Here is a 20,000-nt window from a genome sequence, read left to right on the forward strand (position 1 = left end):
TTATTTTTATTGCTATTGTCATTATCATCATCATCATCTTTATCATCATTATTATTACCATCATCGTCGTTATTATTATTGATATTGATATCATCATCACCGTCACGGTCATCGTTGTCACCATTCTTGTAATCATGATTGTTATGATGATGATGATGTTTCAGGTGATCAGTGACCAGCGCCCAGAGCCATGGATAGTGCTGACCCTAAAGAGGGCCAGTCCAGCACTGAGCTGCTGGCACCCAAGGACAGACCTCGCCGTGAGTCCCATTATTAGCACCATTCACTGTTTTGGTTGACTCACTTGTGTAAACAAAGTGAGTCTATGTTTTAACCCGGTGTTCGGTTGTCTGTGTGTGTGTGTGTCCGTGTGTCTGTGTGTCCGTGGTACACTTTAACATTGACATTTTCTCTGCAAATACTTTGTCAGTTGACACCAAATTTGGCATAAAAATAGGAAAAATTCAGTTCTTTCCAGTCATCTTGTTTAAAACAATACTGCACCTCTGGGATGGGCACAAAAAAATTTTAAAAAAAGAAGCCTAATTATATGCAAACTGCATTTACTGTTATATTTACATTTTTTGTATTCTCTAAACTTGGTACTTTGACCTCTTATTCTGACACAACAACAAGAGGAGTCATTATTATCATTTTTTGTTCAAACAGGAATTTTTATTTATTTTGCAAACGTTTTGGTGCAGATAGTAAAAAAGGGAAATTACTCTGTAATTAATGCTAGGGGACTTAATTTATCACAAGTGAGTCTTGAAGGCCTTGCCTCTCTTGTTATCATTTTTATCAGCATCATTCACTGCTTGTTTTGTTATCTGTCTTCATCATACACTATTCATTTTGTTATTTATCAGCATCATACACTATATTTTTATCATCATCATACACTATTTATTTGTTATTTATCAGCATCGTACACTATTTTTTATCATCATCATACACTATTCATTGTGTTATTTATCAGCATCATACACTATTTTTTATTAGCATTATACACTATTCATTTTATTTATCAGCATCGTACACTATTTTTTATCATCATCATACACTATTAATTTTGTTATTTATCAGCATCATACACTATTTTTTATCATTACCATACACTATTCATAATTGTTATTTATCAGCATCATGCACTATTTTTTATCATCATCATACACTATTCATTATTTTTATTTGTCAGCATCGTACACTATTTTTTATCATCATACACTATTTATTTTGTTATTTATCAGCATCGTACACTATATTTTTATCATCATCATACACTATTTATTTTGTTATTTATCAGCATCGTACACTATTTTTATCATCATCATACACTATTCATTATTTTTATTTATCAGCATCGTACACTTTTTTTTTCATCATCACACACTATTCATTGTGTTATTTATCAGCATCATACACTTTTTTTTTATCAGCATCATACACTATTCGTTTTATTTATCAGCATCGTACACTATTTTTTATCATCATCATACACTATTTATTTTGTTATTTATCAGCATCGTACACTATTTTTTATCATCATCATACACTATTTATTTTGTTATTTATCAGCATCATACACTATTTTTTATCATTATCATGCACTGTTCATTATTGTTATTTATCAGCATCGTACACTATATTCTTATCATCATCATACACTATTTATTTTGTTATTTATCAGCACCGTACACTATTTTCTATCATCATCATACACTATTCGTTTTTTGTTTTTTTTTATCAGCATCGTACACTATTTTTTATCATCATACACTATTTATTTTATTATTTATCAGCATCGTACACTATTTTTATCATCATCATACACTATTTATTTTGTTATTTATCAGCATCATTCACTATTTGTTTTATTATATATTCATAGTTATACAGTTGTATACCATACGATTTCATATTTTTAGTTATATATAGTTATATACCTTGCCATACCATATCATACCTTACCAAACCATGCAGTGCCATACCATACTATACAATACAGTACAATACAACACCAGACCATAGCACACCATATCACACCACACCACACCACACCATACCACAGCACACCATATCACACCACACCACACCACACCATACCACAGCACACCATATCACACCACACCACACTATACCATACCACACCATATCACACAACACCACACCATACCAAACCACACCACACAACACCACACCACACCATACCACCATACCATACCGCACCATACCACACCACACCACACCATACTATACCATACCGCACCACACCATTCCACACCACACCATACCACACCATACCATACCATACCACACCACACCACACCATACTGTACCATACCGCACCACACCACACCATACCACACCATACTACACCACACAACACCACACCACACCACACCATACCGCACCATACCACACCACACCAAACCATACCACACCACACCACACTATACCATACCACACCATACCATACCGCACCACACCACACCACACTATACCATACCACACCATTTCACACCACACCACACCATACCACACCATATCACACCACACCACACCATACCATACCACACCACACAACACCACACCACACCACACTATACCATACCACACCATACCACACCACACCACACCACACTATACCATACCACACCATATCACACCATACCACACCATATCATACCGCACCATACCACACCACACCATACCATACCATACCATACCACACCATACCACACCACACCACACCACACCATACCACACCATACCATACCATACCATACCACACCATACCACACCATACCACACCACACTATACCATACCACACCACACCACACCACACTATACCATACCACACCACACCATACCACACCACACAACACCACACCATACCATACCATACCATACCGCACCACACCACACCATACCATACCATACCATACCGCACCACACCACACCACACCACACCATACCATACCATACCACACCACACCACACTATGCCATACCGCACCACACCACACCACACTATACCATACCACACCACACCATACCATACCACACCACACAACACCACACCATACCATACCATACCGCACCACACCACACCACACTATACCATACCATACCATACCGCACCACACCACACCACACTATACCATACCATACCACACTATACCATACCGCACCACACCACACCACACTATACCATACCACACCACACCACACCATACCATACCACACCACACCACACTACACCATACCACACCATACCATATCATTCAGTACCTCACAGGGGAAAAACATCAAACCTCCTCATGGCTACAGTAAACTACTTTACCAACTTTATGTTCATGAACTTGTCCTGCAGTTGTCAGCTGTTACATCACTATTACAGTCAGGTGGAACTGGTTTTATGTAAATAACTTCATATGATTTTTAGTTTAGTTTTGTTTTGTTTTGTTTTGTTTTTTGCCATGCGTGATAGAATTACACGAAAATGTGTGACAGAGAAGGGAGGGGTTGAGAGAATGAATAGGTTTTGCGACGGAGTGAACGATTGGCGTGTGTGTGTGTGTGTGTGTGTGTGTGTGTGTGTGTGTGTGTGTGTGTGTGTGTGTGTGTGTGTGTGTGTGTGTGTGTGTGTGTGGATAATTATCGTATTAACTCACTCAGTACGGCCCGTCCTCTCTTCTCCTCTACACAGACCCCTCGGATTTCCAGTGGGTGTCTCAATGACCCAACCTTTAGCTTCCGTCGTCAGAATTGTGGTATTCTTTGTCAACATTCACCTCTTCAGTATAAGAGCCTTCCGCTTGCAATATTTTGATGGTGGTAATTGGGGTGAAACGCTGTTAGCGTCGTCTCTTTCGCCGTTCGTATGGAGAGAGTTAATCGTCTAATTTAATCAGCGACAAACACACCGAAATGCAATTATGATCTTTAAATCCTAATTTTCAGTCTGAAATCGCAATCTTTGATTTCAGTTACGTGTCATTTTTTCTGTAATTCAATGAAGCCTTATCTGTGTCTTCATCTACAGTCACTGTCAACGTTGTGTTGATTTTGTTCTTACTTTTGACGTTCATTATCGACGGGCGCCATAGCCGAATGGTTGAAGCGTTGGACTTTCGATCTGAGGGTCCCGGGTTCGAATCACGGTGACGGCGCCTGGTGGGTGAAGGGTGGAGATTTTTACGATCTCCCAGGTCAACATATATGCAGACCTGCCAGTGCCTGAACCCCCTTCGTGTGTATATGCAAGCAGAAGATCAAATACGCACGTTAAAGATCCTGTAATCCACGTCAGCGTTCGGTCGGTTATGGAAACAAGAACATACCCAGCATGCACACCCCCGAAAGCGGAGTATGGCTGCCTACATGGCGGGGTAAAAACGGTCATACACGTAAAAAGCCCACTCGCGTATATACGAGTGAACGTGGGAGTTGAAGCCCACGAACGCAGAAGAAGAAGAAGAAGACGTTCATTATCAGTTATTTCCCTTGTTTGATTGAAGACTTCCCTTTTATGAAGTCTATTGAGTAATTGTCTTTAATTGTATTTGTTTCACATTTTCGTCTTTTGTTTCCACCTTCCAGCTTACCATATATCCCCCCCCCTCCACCACTTCCTTTTTTTTTTCAATTATAGCATTAAAATATGAAAATGTATCCTTTGATTAATGTCTACAATCACCAGTATGTGTGACGGGACTTTTAAACATATTTCTTCATTTCCTTCTCTTTAACCCCTAAGCACTAGTGTACAGTATGTGAGCCGGTCATCTGACACACAGCTTCACTTACGTTGACATTAAGCGCGTTGGGTTAGGCTGCTGGTCAGGCATCTGCTTGGCAGATGTGGTGTAGCGTATATGGATTTGACCGAACACAGTGACGCCTTCTTGAGCTACTGATACTGATACTGATACTGAGACTGCCTTCAGTGCAAGGCAGTGAAATCATCAACAGTCCCGGCAAAAGTTCGCGCAATCACAAGAAAACGAAAAACGAAAGTTCTACCTTTCATCTCATTGATTCCAAGTCATGCGTGCTTGTGAATGTCTGATGTGACAGCCCTTTGACTTGTGTCCGCGCAGGACTGATTCAGCTGTAGGTATTTATTTATTTATTTTATCAATGTATGTATTTATCTTTATGTTTTATATTTGTTTATATTATGAATATGATTATTAATAATATATGATAATATTTATGATGATGATGATACTACTTCTGATAATAATTATCCTTATTATCATTATGACTACTACTACTGCTTCTTCTACTATTGTTGAAATTATTATCATCATCATCATCATCATCAGCATTAAAACGTCCGCACAGTTTTCAGTCATCCAAGGGCAAATGATATCGCTGATTCACGATGAAAGCAGCAGGATATCTTAGTCGCTGAAAAAACAACAACAACAACAACAACAACAAAATAACAAACAAACAACCCCTGTCTGGTGTCGAATCGGCATGACAGTCTATACCACCACTGTGTCGTTCCGCACGAGCCTTGGTTCAGGTCTAGAGCCGCAACAAATCGGTCAGTTCGGACATGGTCATGCCATAGAAAACAGACAGCGGAAGAGGCCATTACAGAGCCACTGATGGAGTTCATGACTTCATCCTGTCCCTTTCCCTTTGTCTGTGTGTTGAAAGATTCCACCTTCCCTTTGGGCACGCTTAACTTCATTGAAGAGATAGCTTGCTTTTTTTTTTTTTCTTTTTTTAAAATAATAGACGGTGGCTGAGATAAAGGGGGGGTGCGGGGAGTTGGGACAGGGGGGTGGGGTGAGGGAGGCAGGAAAGCCTTGAGGGGCTGAATGGAGGGGCCCCACAAGACAGTTTAACCTCTCTTTCTCCTCTGTCTGAGTCCTCATATCCCCCACGCCCCCTCAACCCTCCCCCCCCCACCCCCCCTCCCTATCTCCACATCGCCGGCACATACTGAAAAGTAGATGGTCTCTGAAAATGCTCGTGCTTATTATTTTGAGTCTTAACATCGTCAGCGGGTTTTTTGTTTGATTGTTTATTATAATTTTTGTTTTGTTTTGTTGTTGTTGTTTTTTTGTTTGTTTTTTCTGGCTTAAGAAATTAGTTTTACAACAGTGATTGGCAACATATCCAAGAGAGAAATAAAAGCCCATGTGTTTAACACGGAGCAGGTTTTGCTATTATTTCTCCACTGGAAAAACACTTGGTTGTAAAAGTTCCAGTTTACTGTAAAATCACAAGCAGCGTTCGTCGTAGTTTATGTACTAGTATCTGTATTTTGTAACATCATTTTGAATCTAGCTTTCAGGTGTTCTGCAAATGATTTTGGTAAAGATACTTCTATCTTTTTCCACAAATACTTGGTAAAAATACTTCTGTCTTTTTCTTTAGATATACACTTTCGTAAAATGTTGTTATAGAGTCGTTAAAAATGTTACCATTTGTTTTCTTTTTTACTGCATCTTTTTTTTAAGGTGCTAGACATTGTTGATATGTTAACATTAAACACAATTAAACCCTTTTTCGTTGAATATTTTCCCACAAAGAGGTTAAAAAAAAAAAAGGAAAGGAGGAGTTGGTGGTGAAGGAGGAAGGGGGAGAATAAGAAGAAGAAGAAACGAAAGGAAAATTCCTACACATTTAAAATTCCACGTGAAACTATTAATTGAATCTCTTGACAGGCGCAATAGCCGAGTGGTTAAAGCGTTGGACTGTCAATCTGAGGGTCCTGGGTTCGAATCACGGTGACGGCGCCTGGTGGGTAAAGGGTGGAGATTTTTACGATCTCCCAGGCCTGCAGACCTGCCAGTGCCTGAACCCCCTTCGTGTGTATACGCAAGCAGAAGATCAAATACGCACGTTAAAGATCCTGTAGTCCATGTCAGCGTTCGGTGGATTATGGAAACAAGAACATACGCAGCATGCACACCCCCGAAAGCGGAGTATGGCTGCCTACATGGCGGGGTAAAAACGGTCATACACGTAAAAAGCCCACTCGCGTATATACGAGTGAACGTGGGAGTTGAAGCCCACGAACGCAGAAGAAGAAGAAGAAGAAGAAGAAGATTAATTGAATCTCTTGAATCTAAAATAACCAACTCAGATGAATGAACTATATATAGGTTTTGTATAAACAGATCAACCAGCCATGAAATGGTAATCACGTTCAAGCCATTGAAACCTTGGCCTGTTCGTATTAGCTCCATTATAGCCCATGGGTTCAACCATTTCCTGTTCAGTTCACGCCAGTAACCACCTCCGAGCCCTTTCCACCTCACCCCCATCTGCTAAGGAAAAAAACAAACAACTAGTTATTAAATCTAGCAGTGTTTAAAAAACAACAACCCTGTCTGGTTTTTGTTTCATTGTAAAAGATTTGTCAGAAATGACGGACATTATATGGATTAAAAACTAACGAAACAGATAGAAAACTCACTTCGTTATGATTAGTAATTTTTGTTTGTTTGTTTGTTGTTTGATTTTTGTGTGTTTGTTTGATTGTTTGTTTGTTTGTTCGTCCGTTTTGTTTTGTTTTGATTTTTGTTTTCTTCATTGAATAAGCTGACCTGTGATAGACGTGTGTGTGTGTGTGTGTTGGGGAGGTGGGGGGGGGGGGGGGGGGGTGCCGCGCGTGTGCGTGTGCTTGCGTTGTGTGTTTATTGTATGTGTGTGTGTGTGTATTGTGTGAGAGAGAGAGAGAGAGAGAGAGAGAGAGAGAGATTCTTTGTATATATAAACGTTTCTGTTTGTTCATTCATGTAGGCCAATGCGGGTTTGTTTTTGTTTTTGTTGTTTTTGTTTTGTTTTGTTTTTTTAATTTTTTGTTGATTCATTTATTTATATCTCAGTTCTTGCTCTTATTTGTCACTCTCCCGGCGATTTTGTTCCTTCGTTTGTTTGTTTGTTTGTTTTATTCGTTAGCCATGTCCCACAGCGTTGTTTAGCAGTCAGATCCATGCATTCTCCACTTAGGACGCTCCTGTGTCGACGTAACCTGTGACCCTCTGAACTGAGTGTTGACAAAAAACCGGCTGGGCCAGTCAGTACAGACAGGTTAACGGCTAACTTTGTGTCAGCCTCACGTACAACCCAGCGACAGTCAATCTAACGAAACACGGCGTTCTTAATGTGACGGGCTTGTGGCACCTGCGTCAGTGATTCTGCTCCAACCTCTCTTTCCATTCAGATGACGCAGGCGCGAAAGCGTACATTCTGATACAGGCACGTACACGCGTGCACACACCGCACACACGCACACACACCGTCATACACACACACACGTGCACACACACACTCCCTCTCTCTCTCACACACACTCTCTCTCTCTCTCTCTCTTTCATACACACACACGCGCGCACGCGCGCGCACGCACGCACACGCACACACGTGCAAATACACATACACACACACATACCGTCACACACACACACACATACACACACACACACACACACGTGCAAACACACACACACACACACACTCTCTCTCTCTCTCTGTTTCACACACACACACACGCGCGCAAGCGCACGCACGCACACGCACACACGTGCAAATACACATACACACACACATACCGTCACACACACACACACATACACACACACACACACACACACACACACGTGCAAACACACACACACACACACACTCTCTCTCTCTCTCTCTCTGTTTCACACACACACACGCGCGCGCAAGCGCACGCACGCACACGCACACACGTGCAAATACACATACACACACACATACCGTCACACACACACACACACACACACACACACACACACACACGTGCAAACACACACACACACACACTCTCTCTCTCTCTCTCTCTGTTTCACACACACACACACACACACACACGCGCGCGCAAGCGCACGCACGCACACGCACGCACGTGCAAATACACATACACACACACATACCGTCACACACACACACACACACACACACACAACACACGTGCAAACACATACTCCCCCACACCCTTTTTTTTTCCTCGTCTAATGCCACTAAACAGTGAAAAGACGTTAAACTACACACAGACACGCGCGCGCGCGCGCGCGCGCGCGAAAGAGAGAGAGAGGAGGGGGGGCACTCAGACACTCACTCTCACACTGCAGAATAATTATTTTGTTTCTCTGTCCTGACCAAGAAACACTACTGACCCCATGCATTGTCAGAACTGAAAACAAACTCTGACAGTGCTTTCAAGTCCCGCATTGTTGCTGTTCAGTTTCAGTTTCAGTTTCAGTAGTTCAAGGGGGCGTCACTGCGTTCGGACAAATCCATATACGCTACACCACATCTGCCAAGCAGATGCCTGACCCACGGCAAAGCATTACAGCAGCATCTGTTTTTCCGAAGTTCATTGGAACATCTGTGTTGCCATTGCCTTTGTTCTGTCTATTTCGGAGAAAGAAAAAAGCAAGACAAACACACAAACAAAATAGGAGGAAACGTTACCATTCATCACAGTTCGTTTGATTTGCTATTAGTACATTCATAATATGATAATAACAAATTCCGTTTCAAGAACGCAAATGTGAGAAGACTTTTAAAGGAATAACACACACACACACACACACACACACACACACACACACACACACACACACATTCCATCCACCGCCCACCACCCCCACCCCCTTCACACGTACACATTCCACCAGCGTGTCTGCCAGGCTGCAGGGTTGCCTCCCTTCACCTACATGCTCTCCATCGCTTTGTGTGAGAGGCATGCTGGGCAGAATGATGAACAGCCAGTGTTCCGATGTCTACGTCACCTTGTGTACTGGACACATACATCCACTGCCAAGGTCTTGTTCGCTGTCCCCGTGTATTAGGCCTCCACAGCCATGAATGGAGAGATGGAGAGCGGGGAGAGAGAGGAAGAAAGAGAGAGAGGGGACCGAGAGAAATAGAGAGGGGAACAGAGAGAGAGAGAGAAGAATGGTGAGAGGAGGCAGGGTACTAAGAGAGAGATAGAGGAGAGAAAGGCAGAGTGAGAGAGAGAGGATGGAGAGATGGAGAGTGGGGGGGGGGGGAGAAAGGAATGATGAGAGAAAGAGATAGGAGAGAGAGACAGGAGAGAGAGAGAGAGGCTTGATTTAGGGAGAGGACTGGATGTACAGAAAGCATGTTCGTTGCTTATCTACCTGATTAATTAAGAATTTGTCTTGTCTTGTCAGATCTTAACAATGGTAAAACTAAAAACGAGTTCTCGGCACACCCTTCCATCTTCGCTGTTGTGTGTCTTTTTCTTCTGAGGCTTTTGTTTCTATCGTTTATTTCCAGAAAAATAATTTCTGTACACGAGTCAGTTTTTCGTTTGTTAGTTTTTCAGTTGAGAAGATTTTTTTTTCGGTCATTTACTTTGCCACAGAAACAAACACTTATATCTCAATGTTCTGTAGGTAGCCCATTGATACCACTTTCCACACAAGACTGACGCACGTTATAACTTAGTTATTGGTTATAGGGAAAAGACTAGCCCCCAGAAAACATTCACAAAGTATGCACGTTTTCACTTTCAGTTTCAAGAAGGCTTCAGAGAGTGTGGACTGATTCAAATACGCTACACCACATATACTTTTAAAAAAGGAAACAAATGCCTGACCAACGCCCAAAGCGCTGGCCAGTCTTCCGAGGAAGGCAGCAGGCACAGAACTTACCCACTCTTGTTTCGGGGAGGTAGTGGTGAAAAATAACACTGCAGGACAATTTTGAGGCTCCGTAAATGAATTGGGTACGCTTTAAATCCTTTTGATGATGTGTGTACATTGAAATTTTTAATGAAACCTTCCAATACAGTACTGGAACATTCTGAAATATTAAAACTTGTTGATTCAAACAGTTACTTGTTTGAAAATGGTTCAGTGCAAACACAGTGAATTCATCAGTACGGAAATACAAACGCTGAATATGTAACGGATGTCTCTTCAAGTAGACAACCAAAAATTGAAGCAGTTCTCATAAAGAGAAGAAAAGTGAGAATAATACATCTGATGAATAGAAAATGAAAAAGCTTTCTTTTTTTTTTCATGGATCCGATGTGTGTGGAAACGCATGTGAACGTTGTTGAATCCTTTTTCCAGTCATGCGGAGAAGTTCGTCAATGTATCTGAACGTGCGAATGCCGCAGAAGCCAGACCGGCCTTCTGTTGGTGCAGAAGACGAGGATGGTAAGAACAGAGAGTGCTGGGATCACCACGGACTGTCCGCCACATGTAGCTCTGCTTGGCACTGGCTGGACGTATTATTATACAATTGCTAACAGTGTACTTTCCAACCTTTTTTTCACGTTTCTCACAATGTGAATAACCTAACCCAAACACGACACATAATCGTGGTTCCCTCTTGTGTAGAACATCCTGCTGATCAGTGCATGGGCTGCTTATATTGCTAACACTGTACTCTCTTTTGATATTATTTCATGTTTCTAACATGATGGGTAACTGTACCTGTTCACGGTACATATCACGTGGTTCTGCTCATCGTAGAGCTGTCTGCGTAGCAGTGTACGGGCTTCTCATATTATTACTAACAGTGTACTCGCTTTCAGTATTATTTCATGTTTTCAGCATGATGGGTAACCTTATCTATCCACGGTACATATTGCGTGGTTTTTCTCATCGTTGAGCTGCCTGCGTTGCAGTGCATGGGCTTCTCATATCATTACTAACAGTGTACCCTCCTTCAATATCATTTCACATTTCTAACATGGTGGGTGACCTTACCTATTCGCAGTACATACCGCATGGTTCCTCTAATCGTAGAGCTGCCTGCGTAGCAGTGCATGGATTTCTTATATTGCTAACAGTGCGTTCTCGGAACGCCCCCTTCCCCCACCCTCCACCCCTCTTCTGCAGGCCCCTCGGGGGGGAGAATTAATGTCCTAAATTGTCTCCCGGGGGACTCATAAGTGTCCTAAACCGTTCCTAGGGAGACAAGTCAGTGTTCTAAACAGCCCCTCAGGGGACGTTACGGGACCGCCCCCCCCCCCCCCCTCCCCCCGCCCCCCAGGCTGTTTCGGTCCCCCACCTAAATTATTTGAAAATGTTCCCAAAGACTCCACCACCCCATACGCACACCAATGTTTTCTGGTTTTTTATTCTATATTTTGATAACTTCCTTGCATATTTTGACATGTGTGAGCTTTATTATGGCCTCTTGGCATGTTATCACCCCAGACCACTACTGTGTGGTCATTGCTGACCACTGCTGACCATTATCTAAAAGTGTTCAGATTGTAGTAAATTCACAGCTTGCCTGTGCTGACAAACTAACCACAACCCAAACGTGTCTCAAACTGCACTGTTCTGCAACGTTTGTTCATTTTTGTGACGATTGACAAGCACACTTAGTTCCTGACTTAATACTTATGACCGCTATCTAGCTGTTCAGAGTTTTGTGTTTTGTGACGGTTATGCAGATTTCTTGACAGGATTTTGCCCATCAGTTACCCATCACACACACACACACACACACACACACACACACACACACACACACACCGTCGCAAGTGGTGTAAAAATCAACCATTTATACAGACAGAATTACTCATTTTGACAGACAGAATTACTTTCTTTTTCTTTGCAATTGAAACCGCCTTTTTCACTCAAGCCTTTACTGCAGTTAAGAAATTAAATCAGCGTGTGAACGCGTGCGTAACTAAACCACCTGGTACGAAACAGACAATAAATTAACGAACAGAAATCAAGCGAACAAATGTTAATTTGAGAGCCCATTGTTCTCTCCTCTTTGGCCTCCTTTAAGGGAGATAAATGGGTATGTTCGATGTCTCCGGTTGTCTCGAGTCGATTGGTTTCTCATTTTCGATTCGGTACTGCAACAAGGGAAACACACATAAAGAAAAGAAAGCAAGAAGAAGAAACAGCAACAGTATGAAAAAAGGAAAAAGAAAACACACACACACACACACACACACACACACACACACACACACACACACAAAGAGACGCAGATGCCTAAAGTTTTTTTGTTTTGTTTTTCTTTTATTGGACGACATGTGGGAGGCGGTGTGGTGGGAGGCGGGCTCCACACACCAGAGTAAAACGTCTTCCATCCTCTACTTCCACCACGCTGGAACCGAACTGTGGAGAAGTGTCAGTATCGGTTAGCCCAGACACACCCTTTCCCTTACTTTTGCCCCATTGTAGTGAAGAGGGGCTTCCATATAGGCTATCAATGTTGGACTCCCCCACCTTTTTTGAGTTGTGAAGGAGAGGGGGGAGGGGGATAGTAAAGAGATAAGACGTGTTTATTTCAAGACACTAAAGGCTAGCCCAGAACGACCGTCTTCCATTTTCAATTGGTTAGAAAGAGGGTAATTTCCAACAAGGGAAAGACAGAGAGAGAATGAGAGAAGAAGAGAAATCGAAATAGATACTTTCTTTCTTCATTGATGGAAAAGGAATAAGCTCTTACTGGCCTGCTTCACACTGCCCTCATAAATCTACAAATTAGTCTAGGGAACACAAGAAAAAAGGTGTAAAAAGAAGTAAACATATACACACTGCATGGCAAATACAAGATAACAGAAAAGAAAGATACAGACACGCGCGCGCGCACGGCAAGTAAATGAAAAGTGGAAAGTGGGAGTGAGGGACGTTTTGAGACAGGTACTTTGGTGAAATCAGAGGGGGACCGAAACTGCTTGAGGGGAACGCCCTAGAACGACCCCCGAAGGACCGTTCGGGATCCTGGAACGTCCCCCGGTGGACCTTCGGAGGGAGGGAGGGGCGATTTGGGACGGTACAACGGATTGACCAAACGCTGCGTGTTCACAGACTGGATGTCTTGAAACAATAACAGTGCATTCTCATTGACTTTTCATCATTGTTTTTATCAATTTGAGAACGAAGTTACGACAACGCATGGAGTATGGCCGCGACCCGAAAGACATCCTGTGCGGCGAGTTTGCATCTGGCGGAAGAACAGCTGGTCGCTCGGATTTAAGGATGCCTGGAAGCGTGACATGGAGACGCTCGGCATGGTTGGAGGAGACAGCAGAGGATGGAGTAAACTGGAGGTGTTAGGTCAGGAACAGCCCTGAAGAGGGGGAAGGAAGAGGTTGCAGACCCAGGAAAGGGGGAGACGGCCCAGGCGTCAAGGCAAACAACTCTTGGACTACAAAACGTTTTGACGCAGCGCTTGCAACAGGGACTGGCACTCGTGATTCGGCCTGTACTACAGCTCACAGACGTTTTTGTGTTACATCGGCTTGCAGCTCCATCGCCGATCACGACTTGCAAATGCCAACAATTCCACGATACATCACGTGGTTCCTCTCTCGCTCTCTCTCTCTCTCTCTGTCTCTCTCTCTCTGTCTCTTCTGTACAGAGCTCTCTGGTTAACACTGACAACACACTCTGTTTAAAAAAAGAAGAAAAAAAGCTGCTTGTATTACTAACATTGATTTCTACCACAGACCCTTTATTTCTAGTATTTTGAGTATCTAGCCATGATATATATCATGGTAACTCTGTGTGAAGTGTTGCCTGTTTCACAAAGGATGGGCTTCTTATATTACTGACAGTGCATTCTCATTTTCTTCACGGTCTTTTTTCACGTGTTTCTAACATTGTTGGTATCTTCTGAACGATACACCGTGGTTCCACTGAATGAATGAAGAACTGCCTGCTTAACAATGGCTGGGGATTTTATTGTTCAACTGACAGTGTGTTTTTATTGATCTTTCTTTCCATTTTCACAGTTTTGTGGGTATATATTTAAGACAGGTAAATTTTCTGTTTAATTAACAATACCCTTCCTGCAAAATACAGCTGGACTTCTTCGATTACTAACAATGTTTTCTCTTTTTTTTCTCGTATTTCTAGCATCACGATTCGTCTGTACGTCACATTATATACGTATGTTGGACCTTATAAAATTATGTGGTTAATAGAAAAGAACAGAATTGAATTGAACATGCGTTCATTACCGAGTGTACCAGGGTCACAAGGAACATTGGAGGCAGACAGTACATGTACAAACTTGAATTGAAACTCAAAACACAAATACAGATATTTGTGTACATACATGTACGTCCATGTGCTTAGGTACTTACGTGTGCGCGCGCGCGCGCTCACACACACACACACACACAAACACACACTCACTCACTCACACACACACACACACACACACACACACACACACACACACACACACACAAAACGCGACGCGTAACCAGTATGATTTTTCTTGATTTTCCCCATGCTTCTAGTACTCTTTGAGTCCCTGTCCTGGCCGTTCACTTGATTTCTCTTGTTGAAATGATCAATTCATTCTGATTCTGGTTCAACAACACGCATTCTGCAAAACAGGCTGGGCTTTCTGCATTGCTATCAGCGTAATCTACTTGACTTTCTTTTTCTCTCGTGTTTCTAACATTGTGTGTAGTGCCTGTCCACAACATACCACGTGGTTTCTGTCAGTAAATAGCTATATATTTCACAGCACGCAGTCTGTAGACCAGTCCCTGTAAACAGACCTTGGGAATCGGATACTTGGTTTGCTTGTTTTTGACTCACCTGTGTAAACAAAATGAGTCTATGTTTTAACCCGGTGTTCGGTTGTCTGTGTGTGTGTGTGTGTGTGTCCGTGTGTCTGTGTGTCCGTGGTAAACTTTAACATTGACATTTTCTCTGCAAATACTTTGTCAGTTGACACCAAATTTGGCATAAAAATAGGAAAAATTCAGTTCTTTCCAGTCATCTTGTTTAAAACAATATTGCACCTCTGGGATGGGCACAAAAATAAAAAAGAAGCCTAATTATATGCAAACTGCATTTACTGTTATATTTATATTTTTTGTATTCTCTGAACTTGGCACTTTGACCTCTTATTCTGACACAACAACAAGAGAAGTCATTATTATAATTTTTTTGCTCAAACAGGAACTTCTTTTGCTAAGCATGGAATTTTTATTTATTTTGCAAACGTTTTGGTGCAGATAGTAAAAAAAGGGAAATTACTCTGTAATTAATGCTAGGGGACTTAATTTATCACAAGTGAGTCTTGAAGGCCTTGCCTCTCTTGTTTGTTTGTTTGTTTGATTTTTAAACGGGTTTTCTTCGAACTTAGATTTAGTTTTCCGTCACGTTCTTAACGTTGGGAGTACTCCAATTACCCTATTTATTTCTTGAGAACATTGAACTTTTTGTAGACATAACTTTTTTCTTTCTGTTTTTTTTTGTAGACGTAACTCTTTTTTTCCTTTTTTTTATAATACGGTTACGCTTTGTATCCTCTTTTTGAATGGATCCTTGATTCTTCTTTTCCGCTTGTTTATTGTCATATTTTTGCTTGTATTCCTTTGTTATTTTAGCATTAAATAGACTTTGGGAATGAGATTGTGTGTCACTTGTTTTGTGTTTTTATCTGAGAAGCGGATACCTGCCGAACTGATATTATTTTTGTCGATTAAAAAACGAAAACTCTTCGTGAGCAATTTCTTTGTAATTTGTATTACTGCACAATGCTTTTGTGCCGGTGAGACTTTTAAGGCTTTGCTCAAAATGCTTCTGTGAGTTTGTGTCAGTGTGTGAGAGAGAGAGTGTGTGTGTGTGTGTGTGTTTGTGTGTGCGCGCGTGTGTGTGCGCGCGCGTGTGTGTGAGTGTGTGTGTGTGTGTGTGTGCTTGCATATATGTGTGCGTGCGTGCATGCATGCGTTTGTTTTTGTGCATGCAAGCATGCATGTGTGTATGCACGCGCGCACTAACGAACGATTTTTGTTCTGACGCTTGAGTCAAACAAAATTTGTCACAACAACTGAATAGTGTTAGCCTTGTTCTAATCTTATTATTATTTTCTGGCACTGTATGTTTTCTCTGCTTTGTGTGCTGTCTGACTAACCACAAACATGTATCAGCTGTTCATAATAATATGCGGACGCTTTCTGGCTGATAGTAACGCAGGTTTTCGTCTTGTAGCAAGCTTAGAGACCAGCGCATAAATTATGTGTGTGTGTCTTAGGGTGGCGGTAAGAAACGAAGTCTGAGTATGATAATTTGTTGTTATTCTTGCTCTCCTTTCGTCTTGTTCTTGTTCTACTACTACTACTACTGCTGCTGCTGCTGCTGCTGCTGCTGCTTCTACTGCTGCTGCTTCTACTGCTTCTTCTTCCAGTGGGTAAGATGGATGGAAGCAGAAGGCTCACTTGACTATACCAGTGTTGACATGCCCCAGGTGCGTTCTGTAATTTGTTTTCTTTCTTCTGTACGTATGTCAACGAGAGAGAGAGGGTACACATACACGCACACACAAACACACACGCACGCACTCCCCCCCCACCCCCCACACCCCCCCACACACACCACCCTGCCACACATACCCACACACATTAGCCTTGTGGGTGAGCGAGAAGCGGCCATGATATAATGCAGGTAATTTTAACTGAACTTCACTTCGTCTGCATGTAAACAGCTGTGCCCGGGCTCTGATTAACTGTGACTCTGTGCTAACCGGACAGTTTTATCACTTGGCTGGCAGTGCGAGAGTTGACTACAAGGCTTAAAGATGATATTGGTGACTTTGGGGGAGGGGGGAGGGTGTGTGTGGGGGGGAGGGGGTTGCAGGGAGAAACGAGTCGGGGTAGATAGGGGGGTGGGGGGGGCGGCGAGAAAGAAATATGTCCACTTACAGGCCAATTGTTTTGTCGTTTTAAAGGCAGACAAACAGCTAGAAACAGAGACATAGGCACACGCACAGGGAACAAGAGGGGGGTACAGTACAAAACGACAAAGTATGCACTCCAAGCATGGTGGTTGGATAAGCAGTGTGGAAAAGAGTTGAGACAGGCAGGCGGACAGAGTCAGACGATACAAAACGATTAGACATGACAAGTATTTGTTTTCGAGGCTGGCGTGTTAGCAAATGCAGCAGCAACAACAATAACAGCCATATTAGCATATGCAGCAGCAATAGGAACAGCAACAACAACAGCAACAGCAACAACAATAGATCAGCAGCCTAAAACAAGCTTCATGGACTTTCAAATTAATGCAGCAACAGCCAGGATCCTTTGGACTAAACAACTTGAAAACGTCCCAGAGAAATATATGAGGGTTTCAGCCGTGACAAAATGTGCAGGGAGGGAGGCAGTCAGTTCATGTTTATGACGTTCAACATGAATACGTGCCGATGTCCACTTGAGGCCGGGGTGTTTGAAATGCAGGACCCATCGTCCCGTGTGTCAAGAGACTGGAAAGCTGTTGTGCATGGTTTTTGAGTGTATGTGTGATGGTGCTGTAGCATCATTGAGTAACTGCTGTGGGGACTGTTAGCATCTTCTGCATCAGTTTCTGGACTACGGTGATGCCATGGAAGTGTTGGACAGAAAAACGGATGAACGTAAGTGTAGACTGATGAGATACGTGTTGGTTGTTTTAGGATGTGTTTTTGTTGTTGTTTTTTGTTTGTTTTTTGTTGTGTGTGTGTTTTTGTTTTTTTTAGATGAATTGTGAAATACACACACTCTCTGTCTCTCTCTCTCTCTCTCTCTTAGTGTATGTGTGTTTGCGGGGGGGGGGGGGGGGGGGCATTCGTGCATGCGCGCGTTTGTTAAGGTGTATTTGCAGTGTACACGTTTGAGGTACCTTTTTGGACATTTTAGGAAATCATAGATGATGTGCTCATACTATAATATGGTGTGTTCATACAATATGTTCCACACCCTGTGATTTTTACATGCGGGAAGTATGAATCTACTTTGGCAGTGAGCTTCAGACTAATGGTAAGTAAACAGGTGAGTTGATTCCATTGTAGTTAGTTAGAAGGCTTACTGGGTTGTTGTTTTTTTGGTTTGTTGTTATTGTTGTTGTTACATTCCGTATTGTTTTTATGTATAGGTGTTACGTTACTTAGCGCGCTTTTTTGTTATTGCTGAAGTCAATGATTTTTTTTTTATTTTTAGGTTTTTATTTGGTTATGATTTTTAGGAGGGAGTGTGGGGATGTTGTAAATGCTGGTGGTGGTGGTGGTTGATGCTGTTTCATTTGGTTTTGGTTTGGTTTTTGTTGTTGGTATTTTGTTCTTATCGTAGCTGCTTTAAGTTCAAAATAGTGGTAAGCGGATAGCAGACAAGAGCAAGGAGTGTATGCAACCAGTTCCTATGTCCTATGTTCCACACTGAACAACACCACCTTACGTGCACGCGCGAGTCAACAGGTCAATAAAACCCATAGCTTACCATGCAGCCAGTACACGCTGGCATAGGTTCACTGATTGTGGATACATATAAAAGAAAGTTTCCATCCTCAGAACAGAAAGCCGAGCTTACTTGAATATTTCAGTGGTTTTACACCATTCCTCTCGGCAGGCAAGTTCTCGCCAAGGAAGGTGGCGTGAAACCTCCGAAATAGTGAAGTAAGTTCAACTTTGGATTCTGAGAAAGGAAACGTTCCTCTGTAGCTAGTACACTTCTGCTTTCTGGCTGTGGACGCAGGTTCGTTCTATCTGTACGGGGACGCGTCCTACGACCCCACGAAGAACGTGCAGGACCTGATCAACAGTGTCAAGTCGCCCAAGTACAAGAGCAAGCAGATCTTCTGTCAGCTCGACATCCTCAAGCAGCGTGGTGACTCTTACGAGTGGAGGGAGAGCGGCAGGTAGGTCTAGTAGAACCTTCTGGTGGAGTTTGTTGTTGTTTTCTTCTTCTTCTTCTGCTGCTGCTGCTGCTGCTGCTTCTTCTTTTTCTGGTTCATCTTCTTCTTCTTCGTTTTCTTCTTCTTCTTCTTCATCTTCTTCTGGTTCTCCGTCTTCTTCTTCTGGTTTTTCTTCTTCTTCTTCTTCTTTTTCGTTTTGTTGTTCTTCTGCTTCTTTTTCTTCTACGTTTTCTTCTGGTTCTTCTTCTTCTTCTGGTTCTTTTTCTTCTTCTTCTTCTTCTTCTTCTTCTGGCTCTTTTTTTCTGATTCTTTTGGTTCTTCTTCTTCTTCTCCTCCTCCTCCTTCTTCTTCCTCTTCTTC

The 20,000-nt window shown here is 42.3% G+C and overlaps 1 protein-coding gene across 2 annotated transcripts in view; it reads left to right on the forward strand.

Moving 5' to 3' along the window:
- Positions 1–20,000, forward strand: part of LOC143293471 (electrogenic sodium bicarbonate cotransporter 1-like) — a 94,406-nt gene that overhangs the window by 43,186 nt on the left and 31,220 nt on the right. For both annotated transcript variants that reach the window (XM_076604359.1, XM_076604360.1), the window contains exons 2-4: positions 165–260; positions 11,106–11,192; positions 19,481–19,643. In XM_076604359.1, coding sequence (XP_076460474.1) covers positions 191–260; positions 11,106–11,192; positions 19,481–19,643 — 320 coding nt within the window. In that variant the 5' untranslated portion in view covers positions 165–190. The remainder of the gene's footprint in view (positions 1–164; positions 261–11,105; positions 11,193–19,480; positions 19,644–20,000) is intronic.

This window comes from Babylonia areolata, chromosome 19 (genome assembly GCF_041734735.1).
Source record: "Babylonia areolata isolate BAREFJ2019XMU chromosome 19, ASM4173473v1, whole genome shotgun sequence".
NCBI classification, from domain to species: Eukaryota; Metazoa; Mollusca; class Gastropoda; order Neogastropoda; family Buccinidae; genus Babylonia; species Babylonia areolata.